The sequence below is a fragment of the Rhincodon typus genome, chromosome 11, assembly GCF_021869965.1.
Source record: "Rhincodon typus isolate 14 chromosome 11, sRhiTyp1.1, whole genome shotgun sequence".
In the NCBI taxonomy this organism is placed as follows: Eukaryota; Metazoa; Chordata; class Chondrichthyes; order Orectolobiformes; family Rhincodontidae; genus Rhincodon; species Rhincodon typus.
This window is the reverse complement of record NC_063342.1, coordinates 75,649,759-75,665,925: the sequence shown is the minus strand read 5'-3', so window position 1 is coordinate 75,665,925 and position 16,167 is coordinate 75,649,759. Positions and strand designations below refer to the sequence as shown.

At 43.1% G+C, this 16,167-nt stretch overlaps 1 protein-coding gene across 3 annotated transcripts in view; it reads left to right on the top strand.

Annotated features, from left to right (window-relative positions):
- The window catches only part of epsti1 (epithelial stromal interaction 1), an 85,532-nt gene that overhangs the window by 44,713 nt on the left and 24,652 nt on the right, over nt 1–16,167 (top strand). The window contains exons 6-10 of one of the 3 annotated variants that reach the window (XM_048602830.1): nt 177–270; nt 6,084–6,167; nt 7,324–7,397; nt 7,514–7,728; nt 13,564–13,843. In XM_048602830.1, the coding sequence (XP_048458787.1) occupies nt 177–270; nt 6,084–6,167; nt 7,324–7,397; nt 7,514–7,728; nt 13,564–13,661 (565 nt within the window). In that variant the 3' untranslated portion in view covers nt 13,662–13,843. Of the gene's footprint in view, nt 1–176; nt 271–6,083; nt 6,168–7,323; nt 7,398–7,513; nt 7,729–11,678; nt 13,844–16,167 lie in introns of those variants that run through there. The other 2 variants (XM_020536061.2, XM_048602829.1) reach the window with 2 other exon arrangements.

Sequence of the window (16,167 nt, the reverse complement as noted above, 5' to 3'; positions counted from 1 at the left end):
TTAATCCTGTTTCTAACCCATTTAGTGTTACCCTACCCAGTTTTGATCAGTCTTGCATATATTGGAAATAATGCAGTCAGGTTGAGCTTAGAAGTCAACATGGATTTTTTGGCTGTGTTCTCTTTTAAAATTTCCCGATAGTAGCTCAAACATATAATTACTTTGTGTATTCCCAGAGCAAACCAGCAGTTCCTTCAGAGGATTGAGACCAACAGATCGTACAGGCAATCGCCCCTGCCTCCCAACTGCACAGCTCAAACTACAGCCTGGGTAAGCATCGCAAGCCAAAGGTTGCATTTTTTTCACAATCTGAGATCTGCCTCATCCCCTTTCTCTTGCCACACACCCTCCCTGATCTCTTTGTTCCCCTTTGCCAACATTATGGAGTAATTATAATGGGGGACTTCAATAAATTGAGACTGGGATACTGGTAGTGTAAGGGGCAGCAAGAGGCAAGTCATCCTAGATTGTGTGTGAGCGAGAGTTTCTTACAGCTATGGGTCCAGTCCAACAAGAAACGATGGATTGTTACACCTGGTCTTTGGAGATGAGGTGAGATAAGTGGATCAAACATCGGTGGGTTGATCCCTGATCTCTTTGTCCCCTTCGTCCCACTTCTGTTTCTTTTAATTCCTCCCTCCTCTTGGTAAAGCAATTCTGTTCTCTAACAACTGTATGGCTTTATCAGTTGTCACGGAACCTGTCATGACTGAACCTTGAAGAGTGGCCTGATTAACAGACCCCACTGTTCCATAAGCATCACAACTGGGTGGCTCAGTGAGACTGTCTCCCACCGATGTTTGATCCACTTATCTCACCTCATTTCCAAAGACCAGGTGTAACAATCCATCATTTCTTGTTGGACTGGACCCATAGCTGTAAGAAACTCTCGCACACACACAATCTAGGATGACTTGCCTCTTGCTGCCCCTTGCACTACCAGTATCCCAGTCTCAATTTATTGAAGTCGCCCATTCTAATTACTCCATATGTTGGCAACACTGTAATTTTCCTGCCTATTTGTTCCTCTACATCTTTGGGTTCTATAGACTGCACCAAGCAATATAATTGCATGGTTTACGTTCCTTTGCTTTCACAAAATTGATTGTGACCTTGAAGCCTCTGAGACATCTTGTTTATCTCCAGCTCTTTGGTGCACTCCTTACCCAACATTGCCCCTTCCCCCCTCCTTTTCTTTCTTTCCTCAACACCTTATACCCAGAAGGACTTATATCTAGTCCTGCCCTTCCCTGAACCGGGTCTCTATTATCACCGCAACATCATATTTTCACACGGTAAGTTGTTTCTGGAACTCTCCAATCTTACACTGCATTCATTCATTTACATAGACAGTAACCCTGATTTAGATTTCACTTCTTTCTTCCTTACTTTGACTTCACCAATTTAATTTTTATTCTCTCTGCTAGTGCTAATTTCCCAAACATTTTATGAACACTGCTTTTCTTCTGCTGTGCTCTCTTAGTTACTTGATTAGTTTACAGTCCTCCCAACAGCACTAGCAAAATTCCCTGCAAGAAACTCAGTCCCAGCTCTGTTTAGGTGCAACCTCTCTGTCTTCCTTTTCCCAGAGCCAGTACCAGTGTCCAGGAATCTGAAACCCTCCCTCCCTGCACCATTCATTCCTACCACACATTCTGCCTTATCCTTTTATTTCTGCATTCACTTGCACTGTGAGTAATCCATTAATTACTATTTTTGAGGTCCTGCTTGATAATTTTCAATGTTGCTCCCTAAAATCTGATTGCAGGACTACGTTCCCTTTCCTAGCCAAGGAGTTCCCATGAATTCCCTTTTCATTCGAAGTCCCTTTTTACTTGCATCATTTAAAGCCAGTGTTCACCCTCTCTCTGTCTCTTTTTCTCTTTCATTATCCTTCCCTCTCTGCTGGATCTTTAGTTATAGACTTTTAAATTCTCTTTAGTGTGCTCTTTCCTCTCTCTAAAAAGCTTGTTGTTCTTTTCCTTTATCTCTTTCTTCAAGATCAAGTCTTTTAAATTCCAGTTTGCTCTTAATTTCAAGCTGCTTTAATTTTTTTAAGTGAAAGCTGCTTTGACTACAGTTGCATTCTTGCTCATTCAAGTAATTCATTACTTATTTATATAAATGATTTGGATGTGAGCAGAGAAGATATGGTTAGTAAGTTTGCAAATGACACCAAAATCCGGGGTGCCGTGGACAGCGAAGGTTACCTCAGTACACCAGGACCTTAATAAGATGGTCCAAGGAGTGTCATATGGAGTTTAATTCAGATAAATGTGAGGTGTTACATTTTGGTAGGGCAAATCAGGGCAGGACTTGTATGCATAATAGTAAGGTCCTGGGGTGTGTTGCCGAACAAAGAGACTTTGGAGTGCAGGTTCATAGTTCCTTGAAAGTGGAGTCGCATGTAGACAGGGTAGTGAAGGTGGTGCTTGGTATGTTCGCCTTTATTAGTCAGTACATTGAGTATAGGAATTGGGAGGTCATGTTGCGGCTGTACAGACATTGATTAAGCCACTTGTGCAATATTGCATTCAATTATGGTCTCCATGCTATAGGAAAGATGTTGTTAAACTTGAAAGGGTTCAGAAAATATTTACAGTGCTGTTGCCAGTGTTGGAGGGTTTGAGCTATAGGGAGAGGCTGAATATTTTCCCTGGAGCGTCGGAGGCTGCGGGGTGATTTTGCAGAAGTTTATTAAAACATGCGGGACATGGATAAGGTGACTAATCAAGGTCTCTTCCCCAGGGTAGGAGTCCAAAATGAAAGGTCATAGGCTTAAGGTGAGAGGGGAAAGATTTAAAGGGGACCTAAGGGGCAACTTTTTCGTGCAGAAGGTGATGTGTGTATAGAATGAGCTGCCAGAGGAAGTGGTGGAGGCTGGTACAATTACAACATTTAAAAGGCATTTGGATGGGTATATGAATAGGAAGGGTTTAGAGGGAAATGGGCCAAATTCTAGCAAATGGGACTAGATGGATTTAGGATATCTGGTTGGCATGGACAAGTTGGACTGAAGGGTCTGTTTCCATGCTGTATATCTCTATGACTCTATACTTGATGTACCAAGTCCCACCTGTGTTTAAAGTAATAGACATTCATACAGCATAGAAACAGACCCTTTAGCACCTGATCCATAGCCTACTGTGCCCTGGCATGTTAAATGCTCATCCAGATGTTTCTTGAATGTTGTGAGAATACCTGTGGCCACCACCCTCTCAGGCAGCACATTCCATATTTCTACCATCCTCTGGGTGAAAAATTTCTCCTCAGATCAAAGCAACACCTTGCACTTATCAAGATTAAGTTCCATCTGCCATTGCTCTGCCCTGTTTACCAGCTGATCACCAGGGATGTGGTGGTTCAGTGATGAATACTGCTGCCTTGCACTGCCAGGGATGCGCGTTTGATTTCAGCCTTGGGTAACTGTCTGTCTGTGTGAAATTTGCACTTTCTCCCCGTGTCTGTGTGGGTTTCCTCCAGATGTTCCAGTTCCTTCCCACAGCCCAAAGATGTGCAGGCTAGATGGATTGGCCATGCTAAATTGCCCCATAGTGTCCAGTTGATGTGCAGGCTGGGTGGTCTAGCCATGCTAAATGAGGGTTTATGGCAATAGCATGAGGGTCTGGGTGGGATGCTGTACGGAGGGTCAATGGGCCAAATGACCTCTTTCTGCACTGTAGAGATTCTATGATTCTATTCTATATCAGACTCCTCACAATCAACAACACCACCAACTTTTGTGTCATCTGCAAACTTGATAATTATACCTTCTACATGCACATCCAAACTGTTAATGTACATAACAAATAGCAAGGGGACCAGCAGTGATTGCTGTGGTACACTGCTGATCATAGACTTTCAACCACAAAAATAATCCTCCACCATCACTGTTTGCCTCCTATCTGCAAGCCAATTTTGGATACAATTTGCCAACTTGCCTCAGATCCCATGGGCTGTTACCTTCTGGACCAGCCTTCCACGTGGACCACATAGTTAAAAGTCCATGTAGATCATATTAACAGCACTACCCTCATCAATATACTTTGTCATCTTTTCAAAAAAAACAACTAAATTCATCAGGCAGGATCTCCCTCTAACGAATCCATGCCGACTATCCCTGATCAATCCCTGCATTTCCAAGTGTTGATTAATCCTGACCCACAGATTTCTTTTCTAATTATATCCCTACTGCTGATGTCAGACTAACTGGTCTGTAATTACCCGGGCTATTCCTGCTACCCATCTTGAACAAAGGAACCACGTTAGCTATCTTCCAGTCATCTGGCTCTTCACCTGTGGCCAGCAAAATATTAAATATCTCTACCAGAGCCCCAGCAATCTCCTCTCTTGCCTCCTACAGCAGTCTGCAATTCACCTCATCAGGCCCAGGGGATTTATGCACCTTTTTTCCTGCTAAAACATCTAATACCTCCTCCTTATTCATCTTAACATGTTTTGAAACCTCACCATTCCAACGAAATCCCTGACTACAATGTTCTTCTCTGTGAATACAGATGAGAAATATTAATTTAAGTCCCATGTCCTCTGGTTCCACCCACATGTTGGTCTCTAATAGGCCCCACTCTTTCCTGGTAATCCAGTTGCTTTTAATAAAAGCCTTGGGATTTTCCTTGATCCTATCTGTCATGGCCTTTCTTCACTGTCCTAATTTCTTTTTTAAGCAACCTCTCCATTCTCTATAGTTCTGAAGGGCATCTCCTATTTTTAATGCTCTGTACCTAACATATGCTTTCTTCTTTTTTTTTATCAAACTTTTGATATCCCTTGACATCCAGGGTTTAATAGACTTGCTGTCCTTGCTCTTCAGTCTTAGAGGAACATGCTAGCTCTGAATTCTCACTATACTACTTTGAAAATACTCCCACTTTTCAAATGTAGACTTACCTTCGGCATGGAATTCCACCACCAGTTTATTTGTCAAATCTATTAGTCTGGCTTTTATTAATTCCTATAAATCTATCAGGTATACCTCTTCCAACAGCAGAATGGTTTTAGCTATTCCTACTGTCATCTTATTTTGCTATGGGAAGCCAGGTCTCTCTCCTTTTAACCTCTACCAGTTACCCTAACTCTGTATGCAACATCCTTGTTCAAAGGTCCTGGACTGTGAGCCCCCAGATTTTGTCCCAAACCACTGGGTAAGAGAGCACTAATAACCAAGCCCCAATATTCCACAAGCTGTCACTAGTTAAACCAACAAGATGATCAGTTTGCTTGATGAACTGCTACTCAGGACAGACAGATTGACACATTGAGGGATGAGAAAATATGGGCAGGCGAAGCAAAATCTGTAGATCGATGGTCTTTCTTGATTCAATAGCTGATTGGATGAATCTAAGTCTTTTTTGTGCACTCAGCTCAACCACTGTTATCAGATAGGTTTTTTTTCCTGAACTCAAAAATTCTGATGCCCCTCTGTCTGAATAATGTGTCTGCTCCAAAAGGAAAAGTCTCGTACAGTTAACAATGTGAACCATTTCTCAAGTTGCAGTACTCTCCTAGTATTTCAGCTACCGTAGCAGTGTCCGACTTCGATTCCAGCTTATTGTCCAAAAGGGAAAAATGGTCTCTTACAAAGCTTGGTGCACAGACAGTGGCCATTCAGCCCACTGTATCAAATGATTGCATTCATCTTATACTTTTGCTGTTGCTCCCATAGCCCTGCATTCAAATTCTGTGAAGTCTGAATGCTGCTGAGAGAGTTGGCCAAACACTAGTTATTAAAGAATGTGATAAGTGTGATTGATAGGGGTTAGTCAGTTTCCTGACCAGGGCACAGTGTGAGCAGGGACTTGTGTCTGAGACCAGATTTTGATAGGTATTGTGAGGGGATATTACAGGACACAGGCTGAGTCTGAGAATGTTCCCACATCTCTGCCCTCATCAAGGAACTGAAACACTGCAATCCAACTTGATGGCGTTCATTCTGGGTTGGTTTCGGGTACTGAATTAATGAAGTGACTGACACTTCCTTTGACTTTTTTTTCTCTGTGAGACAAACAGAGATGTGGCCAAAAAACTATCTGAGCTCAAACAATAGGTTTGTGTTTGTATCTTAGAACAAGAGCCGTAGCTACCAAGAGACTCAGAGGGAGGCCGAGCTGCAGAGACTGCAGGAACACAAAGAAGAACAGAGGAGAAAGGTAAGTCTGACCACAGAGTCAAATTGTCCAACACCTTTCGGTGCAGCGACAGTGTATTTTCTCTCACGATGGGGAATAAATGCTTCAAATGTTCCGTCTGTGCAATTCTTCAACTCCCTGGAGACAAGCAATTGCCACCCCAATTTCTGAACTTTAAGATAATTAATTTGCCGCTTAGTCTGCAGAAAAGACACACCACAGGAATGTGCAGCATTGTCTGTGTCTCTCCACAAGTGAATATCAACTAACCAAACTATTGTGGCTCAATCGACTCTGATCAATCTGCCGTGATGTATCGAGGGTATGGACAAACTAGGGGGCCCCATGCATTGTAGGGTAGCTGTCAGCTGGTCGAAGTGGCTTCACATTGTTAGATAACTCCATCACGGAGCTGGCCTGTTCTCCACATTGGACACAATAACATTTTAGGGTCTTCTGAAAGGCTAGGCAGCTGCTTGAACTGGACTCCTTCCAGTAATTCAGCGGTCTCAGTACAAGACCCTTATTCACTTGTGGAGAGACACAGACAATGCTGCACATTCCTGTGGTGTGTCCTCTCTGCAGAGAAAGTGGCAAATTAGTTATCTTAAAATTCAGAAATTCAGGTGGCGATCGCTTGCCTCCAGGGAGTTGTTAAACACACTGAATAAAATGTATCACCTGGAGTCCCAGATGCCCACTATATATTCTGCAGAACACTGTAAGTGAGAGTGGTGGCTAAGATTACTACACTTCTTCCTATACTGCAGCTGCAACTTTTTGAATAGAAGCTCCTGGAGGTTTCAGCTGCTGTGGTAATCTGTGTTCAGAAAGCTTGCTGTCTCTTTGGTCAGGGAGAATATGACTGTCCCTCCCTCCCACTGCCTGAAGCAATGTTCCCAGGTGCAACCAGGAGAACCCAAGTGTAACACTTAATCCCTGCTTCAACTCTTCCAACTATGAGGCACCCAGCGAGCAGTGAAGGCTGTGGTGATGTCAGTGTTTTCATGGTGCTGCAGCTGGAACTAGCTACAAGGAGCCGGCAAAGTGAATAGAATGAGTGGCTTGTGAATAGATTGAGCGTTTAGAATGAGTGGCTTGTGAAATGCGAGCGCGGACTTGGGCAGATCTTAAGTTAAGAAAGTGAATATAATTGTTCTATGCTTTTCTTGATAAGAGTGAACTTGCAGCAGAAGAGGTATCTCGACTGGAATCTGAAAGACAGCAGCGTCTCCAGGAAGAACACAGGAGGTGAGTATTCCACAATCTTTGTGTCAACAGGTATTTCATTGTGAGTGAGCTATGCCCAGGGGACACTGTCATGGACTGAATCTTTACAAAATTAGCTCTTTCTCTCTTAACTGAAGGATAAACCAAACTTTCTTGGACAATCTGGAAAGGAGCCGAAAATCTTTGGACAATTTGTCTGGCTTGTCCCCTCCTGTGTCTGATGAGGAGAGCTTTGAGCCCCATGCCAACCAATGTATCCCTGCAGTGAGGTCACCTGAAGTTCTGACAGAAATGTACCAAGACAGCTCCAATACTACAATGGAAGACACAGCCTGCAGAGACTCTCATGAAGGTAATGAATCATTTTAAATAGTGTAAACCACCAATGTTCATCACCCAGAAATCCAGGTTAATCTTCTGGGGACATGAGTTCAAATCCTATCATAGCAGTTTGTGAAATTTCAACTCAATAAAAATTTGGAATAATAAAGGCTACATAGTGGTGACCACAGTCATAAAAACCCAGCTGGTTCACTAATTTCCTTTTTTTAGGAAGGAAGTCTGCTGTCCTCATGTGGTCTGAGCCTACATGTGACTCCAGACTCACAACAAAATGGTTGACTCTTAACTACCCTCTGGACAACTGGGGACAAACAATAAATAAAAACCAAACGAACTGCGGATGCTGTAAATCAGGAACAAAAACAGAAGTTTCTGGAAAGCTCAGCAGGTCTGGCAGCATCTGTGAAGTAAAAAAACAGAGTTAACATTCCAGGTCAGGTGACCCTTCCTCAGAACTGCAAACAATAAATGCTGGTCTAGCGAGCGGCACCCTCATCCTGCGAACAAATTTTAAAAAGATAAATCACCATTTCTGCAGCAAACAGCCCTTCATTTTAAAGTGGAAATGTAGTAATTGGAACTTAGCCAATGTTCACAGATGGCCATCAGCAGTCCTCTCTGCTTTAGATGTTTGACAGACAGGTGCTACCCCTCAAGGGAGAGTGCTGCACATTAAGCGTGACGTAAGTGGGTGGTGTTGGCGTGGAAGCGAGTTTCCCAGAGCTACCAAAATTGAACCCAAGCAGTTGGAATTCATCATCAGTTTAATAGGTTTTAATAGTGGTGCAGTGGCTCCGTGGTTAGCACTGCTGCCTCACAGCGCCAGGGACCTGGGTGTGATTCCACCCTTGGGCGACTGTCTGTGTGGAGTTTGCACATTCTCCCCGTGTCTGCGTGGGTTTCCTCCAGGTGCTCAGGTTTCCTCCCATTGTTCAAAAATGTGTAGGTTAGGTGAATTGGCCATGAGAAATATGGGGATAGGCAGGGAGTGTGGGTCTGGGTGGGATGGTTTTTGGAGGGTCATTGTGGACTTGATGGGCTGAATGGCCTGCTTCCATACTGTAGGGATTCTATGAAATAGATCAGAAGATCAGCTTGAGTCCGACAGGGCACCAAAACCGTCTATGTCAGACAGGCATGGAGATGAAATGACTACTGAGACAAGTGGCCAAGGGTGATGGCTTTCATCTTGCTGTTGTATGACTGGGAGAAACGGTTATTGATCTGAAAGTGAATTAAAGAGTCCATGAGTTGATAGAGAGAGGTTGAGCATAGCCCCATGTTGACAGCTGTTGGATAAGGCTGAAGACAACAGGCTTTACAGTGGGCTGTTGTGTGAGTGGGATTACGCTGAGTCCAAAGATGTGCAGGGTAGGTGGATTGGCCGTGCTAAATTGCCCATAGTGCCTTGGGATGTTTAGGTTGGGTGGGTTAGACATAGGAAATCAGGATTAGGTGAATGGCTCTGGGTGGGATGCCCTTCAGAGGAGTGGTGTGGACTTGTTGGGCCGAATGGCCTGTTTCCCAGCTGAATGGATTCTATGATTCTGTGATTTATTCAGGTCAGCCAAGAGCTAAGATTGCAGGAAATCAGTAACTGCCATCTCTGCCAAATAAGGACAAAACATTCAGGATTGGTCACTTGCACGAATAATTCCAGATAAGGCATAAACTTGGCATAGAGAGTGTGTATAAAGCAGCTTGGGAGACCCCGTGATTTTTTTCAGCAGAACTTTGGAAAATAACACTGCAAGAGGTACCCTAGATCAGGAGATGTGGTGAAGGCAATAAACTGAATTGACCAAAATATTCAAGCTCTGCAGAAGCACCTTTTCTGATTTAGGCAATATACTGAAGCTTAAACAGCTTCATGTGGATGTTACACGAGACCTGATTTCCCTCTGCAAAGGGAACTGCAAGATACTAAGAATGACAGACTGCTTTTTAAGTTCAAGGAGAGTATCAGCCTGGCTAACCGCCATCTCTCCCGGGTTATAACGTTTGGAGTTCATTACAGAACCCACCGTAGTGAGAGACAGTGATTGAGATATCCCTAGTAGTTAAAAGCACATGTTATTCATTAATTACTTAATAAATTAATTGAGTTTTATAGAGCTCTGTCTCCACTGTACCTTCATCTATGTATGTACTGTTGTCTCACAGATATGGAGGTGCCGGTGTTGGGCTGGGGTGGACAAAGTCAGAAGTCACACGACACCACGCTGTAGTCCAACAGGTTTATTTGAAAACACAAGCCTCAGACTGAGGCTCCAAAAGCTTGTGTTTTCAAATAAACCTGTTGGACTATAATCTGATGGTGTGTGATTTCTGACGTTGTCTCACGGAGACAGGCAACACAGCTAACATTGCCCAGGGCAAGCATGTACTTCACTCTCAGGAGACTCCAGAGGAACAATACAGAGAGAAAGGGAGTGAGAGTCATTCTGAATGACCCTCTGTTATGACTGGATGAGGGCGAAACCTGGTCAGAGATGTTCCACCCAGGTGAACATGTGATTTAAGAGCACATTAGACTATTCTGTCCCTCAAACCTGTACCACCATTCACTAAGGTCATAGCTGATTTGATTTTGCTATTTTGAAGGATTGTTCTCTTGGACAGAAGGCTGAGAGGAGATTTTATAGAGCAGGCTGGATTGAATAGATCAGGAGAAGCTGTTCCCATTCATTAAAAAAAACAAGAGAACACAACTTGAAAATGATATGCAAAAACAGCAAGGGTGTAATGGGAAAAAAAACACAGCAAGTAGATGGGTTATGGAATTTACTATATGGAAATGTGGTGGACACAGGTTCCATTAAGACATTCAAAAAGGCATTGGATATAGAAAAAGGCAGAAGATTGGCATGAGGTAATAGAACCAGTGAGGCATGATGAGCCAAATGACCTCTTCCTTTGCCGTAACAATGCTGTGATTCTGTGGTAACATACTTTCCAAACCAGCAGGGAGAATTCACCACACCCATTGTTGCACAGTCACAGGATGTCATCCGTGACACTGAGGCTGGAAGAACACAGCAAGCCAGGCAGCATCTGGAGGAAGGGTATTACCCTTCATCAGGACTAGATGTGAGGGTAGGGGGAGCTGCAGATAAAAAGTGGAGGGGAGCAGGGTAGCAGAATGGTGGTGATAGGTGGACACTGGTAGTAGATACAACCTGATTGGTCAATGGTAGGGATGAATCCAGTCGGTAGCTAGATAGGAGGGTCAGTAGGTGGAATGGAAGGGAGCAGGTGGAGCTGGAAAGGGAGCCAGGGGTTGGGTGGGAAGGTTATTTGAAATTAGCGAACTCAATGTCAAGTCCTCCAGGCTCTCGGGTGCCCAGATGGAAGGTAAGGTGTTGTTCCTCAAATTTGCGTTCTGGGTCTCTGTGACACCGGAGGAGGCCGAGGACGGACATGTCAGTGGGGGTGGGGCGGGGAGTTGAAATGGGCGGTGACCGGGAGGTTAGGTTGGCCATTACAGGCCAGGCGAAGATGCTCGGCGAAATGAACACCTAGTCTGCCTTTGGTCTCACCGATATAGAGAAGACCACATCAACTGCACTGGATGCAGTAGACTAGGTTGGAAGAGATGCAGGTGAAACTCTGTTTTACTTGGAATCACTGAAAAAGTTGTTTTGTTAAAATGTTTGGGGCAGAAACCTGATTTAAGGGATAGACCACTGAATTCCGACAAACAGTGTTGAGAAATGATAACGCATTCAGGAACTTCAAAGTAGACATTGGAAATGTAGTGAGGGGTCACGGGTTACTTTTCTGTGGAGGGGAATGATGACAATGGTTTTAGAAGGGTCAGGAAAGTAACGTGAGCCAGTTTGTCTGGTGCCTGCAATTGTTGAGAGGTCTAGGACAGGGCCAGTCTCTGCTGCAGTAACTTTCACACAATGAGTTTTACTGAGTCACTGTCCCTATTTCCCACCATGTTTTGTTAAGCAGATATTGATTATGACTGGAATTTGATGAAACTCCAGAGCTTTTTCCCTGATTATGAAGCATCAGTTCTTGAAGATCTCTTGCTACAGTGTGACAGCGACGTTGAGAAAGTGATCCAGCTTCTACAAGGAACCAACTGAAATGAAAAGGTGGTGAAAGTGAAAAATGAACAGGTGGTCCAGCATCTGTGTGGTCTGCAACCTGATCTTCTGCTAAATTCATCTTCACTCATACTTCAATTTCATTATTGACTGGAAACGATGACTGCCCATTATGTGTGTCATAGGATAGCCCCTTGGAAGCTGTTCTGACCTTCAGTTAGATAATGGCTACTTCTGTTCCATTTTTCCACCTTTTATCCCATATCTTCAATCTATCGATCACACCTGCAGAGGTAAAATATTAGTCATTGCTGGGAAACCAAATCATGGCCCTAAATGTTTGACCATCCCCTTGGTGCTAGGCAAAGGCTCTGACAACTATGGCTCCTTAATCCTTTGAACTGAATATGAAGCCATAGCCATTGTCTCTGTTACTAAGGAGTTTCATCGACTGAAGGGTTCCTTACAGAGAAAGGTCAAGGCTGTGAGGCCTCTTACTCACAAGTGATTTAATCAAAGTTGCTGGAAAAGCTCAGCAGGTCTGGCAGCATCTGTGGAGGAGAAAACAGAGTTAACATTTCGGGTCCGGTGACCCTTCCTCAGTTCTGAGGAACGTTAGCTCTTTTTTCTCTTCCACAGATGCTGCCAGACCTGCTGGGCTTTTCCAGCAACTTTGTTTTTGTTCCTGATTTACAGCATCCACAGTTCTTTTGGTTTTTACTGATTTAATCAGTGTGGCTTGAAAAAGCAACAACATTTCTCAGAGATAGTAGGAACTGCAGATGCTGGAGAATCTGAGATAATAAGATAAAAAATTTTTCTGAAGAAGGGTCTAGGCCCGAAACGTCAGCCTTCCTGCTCCTCTGACGCTGCTTGGCCTGCTGTGTTCATCCAGCTCTACACCTTGTTATCTCAACATTTCACCCTCAGTGGGTTTCTCTTTGACTTCCTCTAAATTGTTTAGTATCTACGCTCAGTTAAGGTGTATTTCTATATTGCTTTCACAATGGGCTGGGTTGTGTGTATCTGTCACATAACTTTGATAACAGACAGCTTTACCAGACAACCCAATCAGGACAGGACAGACACCCCTTGAACAATGTTTCATGTGCAAAATCTGGACTACACATATCTCAAGTTCTGATAACTGTACAGTTTGTTTTGCAGTATTAATTCAACCATTCAGCTCATAGGTTCAGGTTTTCCCCTTCTCCCTGGTTGCATTGGAACAGATTAGGACTGTTACTCACTGAAGCCAAAAATGATTGTGGTTAAAATTATGCTCTGCTTTTGTCATTTAATGTCTTCATTAGTTCAAAAAGGATTAACTTGTCACAACAGATCATAATCCTGAATTACTTACAAACATAATGAACATTTTAACATGATCTATTTTTGTTTAAAAAGCCAACAATGTTAAGGTAAACCCTGCAAATAGAATTCAGTGACTGCCAAAAGTCCTTGTGTGAAAATCATAGACGATCAGAGCTGAAAAGAGTCAGGGAAGCTTCAGACAGACTTAAAAAGGAGAGAAGCAAGACCAAAACTGATTGCTCATTCAGCAGGAAAACGATCTCCTGTAGGTTATATCCCAGATTGTACATATTATATTTATGTCTTGCACACTCAGGAATACAAGAAAATATTTTAAAATTCACTGCAGCCCTAGTCTCTCTGTGTTATTATTTGCTAGTGTGAACTACTGTATTTTGAAGATCACAGCTTGAGGGCAACCATTAGACATCCCTGTGCAGCAGGTAATGACAGACTTTCTCTCTCATTCCAAGTACTGGATTCCAGGCAAGCCAACAATGTCACTGTCATGGAGGAAACAGAACAAAAACACTGGTGGCAGAGTAAAGAATCACTGCTTCACAGTTACTGACATCATCCAAATTAATGGTTGCAACATTTTACTATTTACGCTTCGCAGAAGCCAGAGACTGATCCATATCTCTTTTAAATTCTAATCTTTTTACACCATTCACATTTCTACCCTGTGTCTATGTATCTTGTGTTTTATTGTCTTTTATCATGTTTAATAACTAATAAACATGTTAAAATTAACCAGGCTTTCCTGAGTTAGTTCTTTTCATGTAAGTATACATTCATTTGGATTCAGAAAAGGTATTCACGAGGGAAGGAATCCTTTCTTAAATGGGCTATTTGTGGCAAGCCGAGGAACTAGATTTTACCTCCTCACCCAGCGTCTAACCCCCATTCCACCTGCAACCCAGGGCCAGTGGTAAATTTAATGGCAACAGTTGTGGCTTCTTTCACTGGCAGGAATATTACATTCTTCTTCTGTGTTACCTGCATTATATGCATGAGGTAAGAATCAGAAATGATTCTGCATGTCCTGTAAACATTCACACATATAAGGCAAGAAAGCATGGTTTGTACTAGGTAGACTCATTGGGATGGGAAGGCTTCCTACTGAACACAACCTCCATGAAGAGAGGCATTTCTCACTCATGACAGCAGCTTTGGCTAGGGTGAGGGGGCGAGTGCATATATAGCTTTTAAACCTCAACATGAAAGGAGGACAGTCTCCAATTTAAAAGAAAAACAGAGAATGCTGGAGAAACTCAACAAGTCTGGCAACTTCTGCAGAGAGAGAGAAATAAAGTTATCATTTCTATCCTGCAAAACTCAGATTGTTCCTCAAAAGCCAAGCAATCACCAAGCTCTTTCTGAAGAAATCCATGAAGAGCAGCCAGAGGGAGTCACCGAGTCATACAGCATGGAAACAGACCCTTCGGTCCAACCAGTCCATGCTGACCATGTTCCCAAACTAAACTAGTCCCACCTGCCTGCAATAGGCCTGTATCTTTCCAAACCTTTCCTATTCATGAACTTATCCAAAAGTTTTTTAAACATTGTAACTGTACCTGCATCCGTGTCTTCCCCTGGCAGTTCAAAATATTGTAAAAATACTGCCCCTCATGTCCTTTTTAAATCTTTCTCCTGTCACATTAAAAATATGCCCCCTAGTTTTGAACTCCTCCATCTGAGGGAAAAGACCTTTGCTGTTCATGTCATCCATGCCCCTCATCATTTTATAAACTTCTATAAGGTCACCCCTCAACCTCCTACACTCCAGTGAAAAAAGTCCCAGCTTATTCAACCTATTTTTATAATTCAGACCTCCATTCCCAGCAACGTCCTGGTAAATCTTTTCTGAACCCTCTCCAGTTTAATAACATTCTTCCCATAACAGGATGATCACAACTGCACTCCAGAAGAGGTCTCGCCAATGTTCTGTACAACATCAACATGATGTCCCAACTCCTATACTCAAAGGTCTGAGCAACAAAGGCAACTGTGCTGGATGCTTTCTTAACACCCTGTCTTCCTGTGACGCAAATTTCAACGAATTATGTACCTGAATCCCTAGGGTCTCTCTGTTCTACAACACTACCCAGGACCCTACTGTTAGTTACTCTTCAGCTGCTTCATCAGTGACTTTCACTCCATCATAAGGTCAGAAGTGGGGATGTTTGCTGATGATTGCACAATGTCCAGCACTGTTCACAACTCCTGAGATACTGAAGCAGTCCATGTTTAAAAGCAAAAAGCTCTGGATAATATCCAGGCTTGGGCTGACAAGTGGCAAATAACATTTGTGCCACACAAAAGCCAGGCTATGGCCATCATCAATAAGAAACAATCTCACCATCATCCCTTTATATTCAACACTATGAACATCCTGAGGTTATCATTGATCAGAAACTTGGCTGGACTCACCACATAAACACAATCGCTACAAGAACAGGTCAGAGGCTAGGAAGACTGCAGCGAGTAACTTATCCCCGAACTCTCCAAAGCTTGTCCATCATTGACAATTCCCTCCCTAATGGCATTGAGAGTCAAACCTCAGTGGGTGGACTGCAGCGGTTCAAGAAGGCAATTCACCACCACCTTCTCAAAGGCATATAGGGACAGGCAATAAATGCTGGCCAGCCAGCGACACCCACATCGCACAATGAACAAAAAAATTGTATAAGTCCTGCCTTTGTTTTTCCGAAATGCAATACCTCACATTATTCCAAATTAAACTTCATCTGCCAATCCTCAGCCCATTGACCCCAATTGATCAAGATGTCTTTGTAATCTTAGATAAGCTTTTTCACTGTCCACTATACACCAATTTTGGTGTCTTCCAAAAATTTATTAACCATGCCTCCTACATTCTCATCCAAATCATTTCTATAGATGATAAAAAGTGGACCCAATACCAATTCCTGTGGAACACCGCTGGTCACGGGCCTCCAGTTCAAAAAAAACAACTCTCCACTGCCATCTTCTCTCTCCTAATGAAAAGCCAATTTTGTATCCAATTGTTTCAGAGATAGTAGGAACTGCAGATGCTGGAGAATCTGAGATAACAC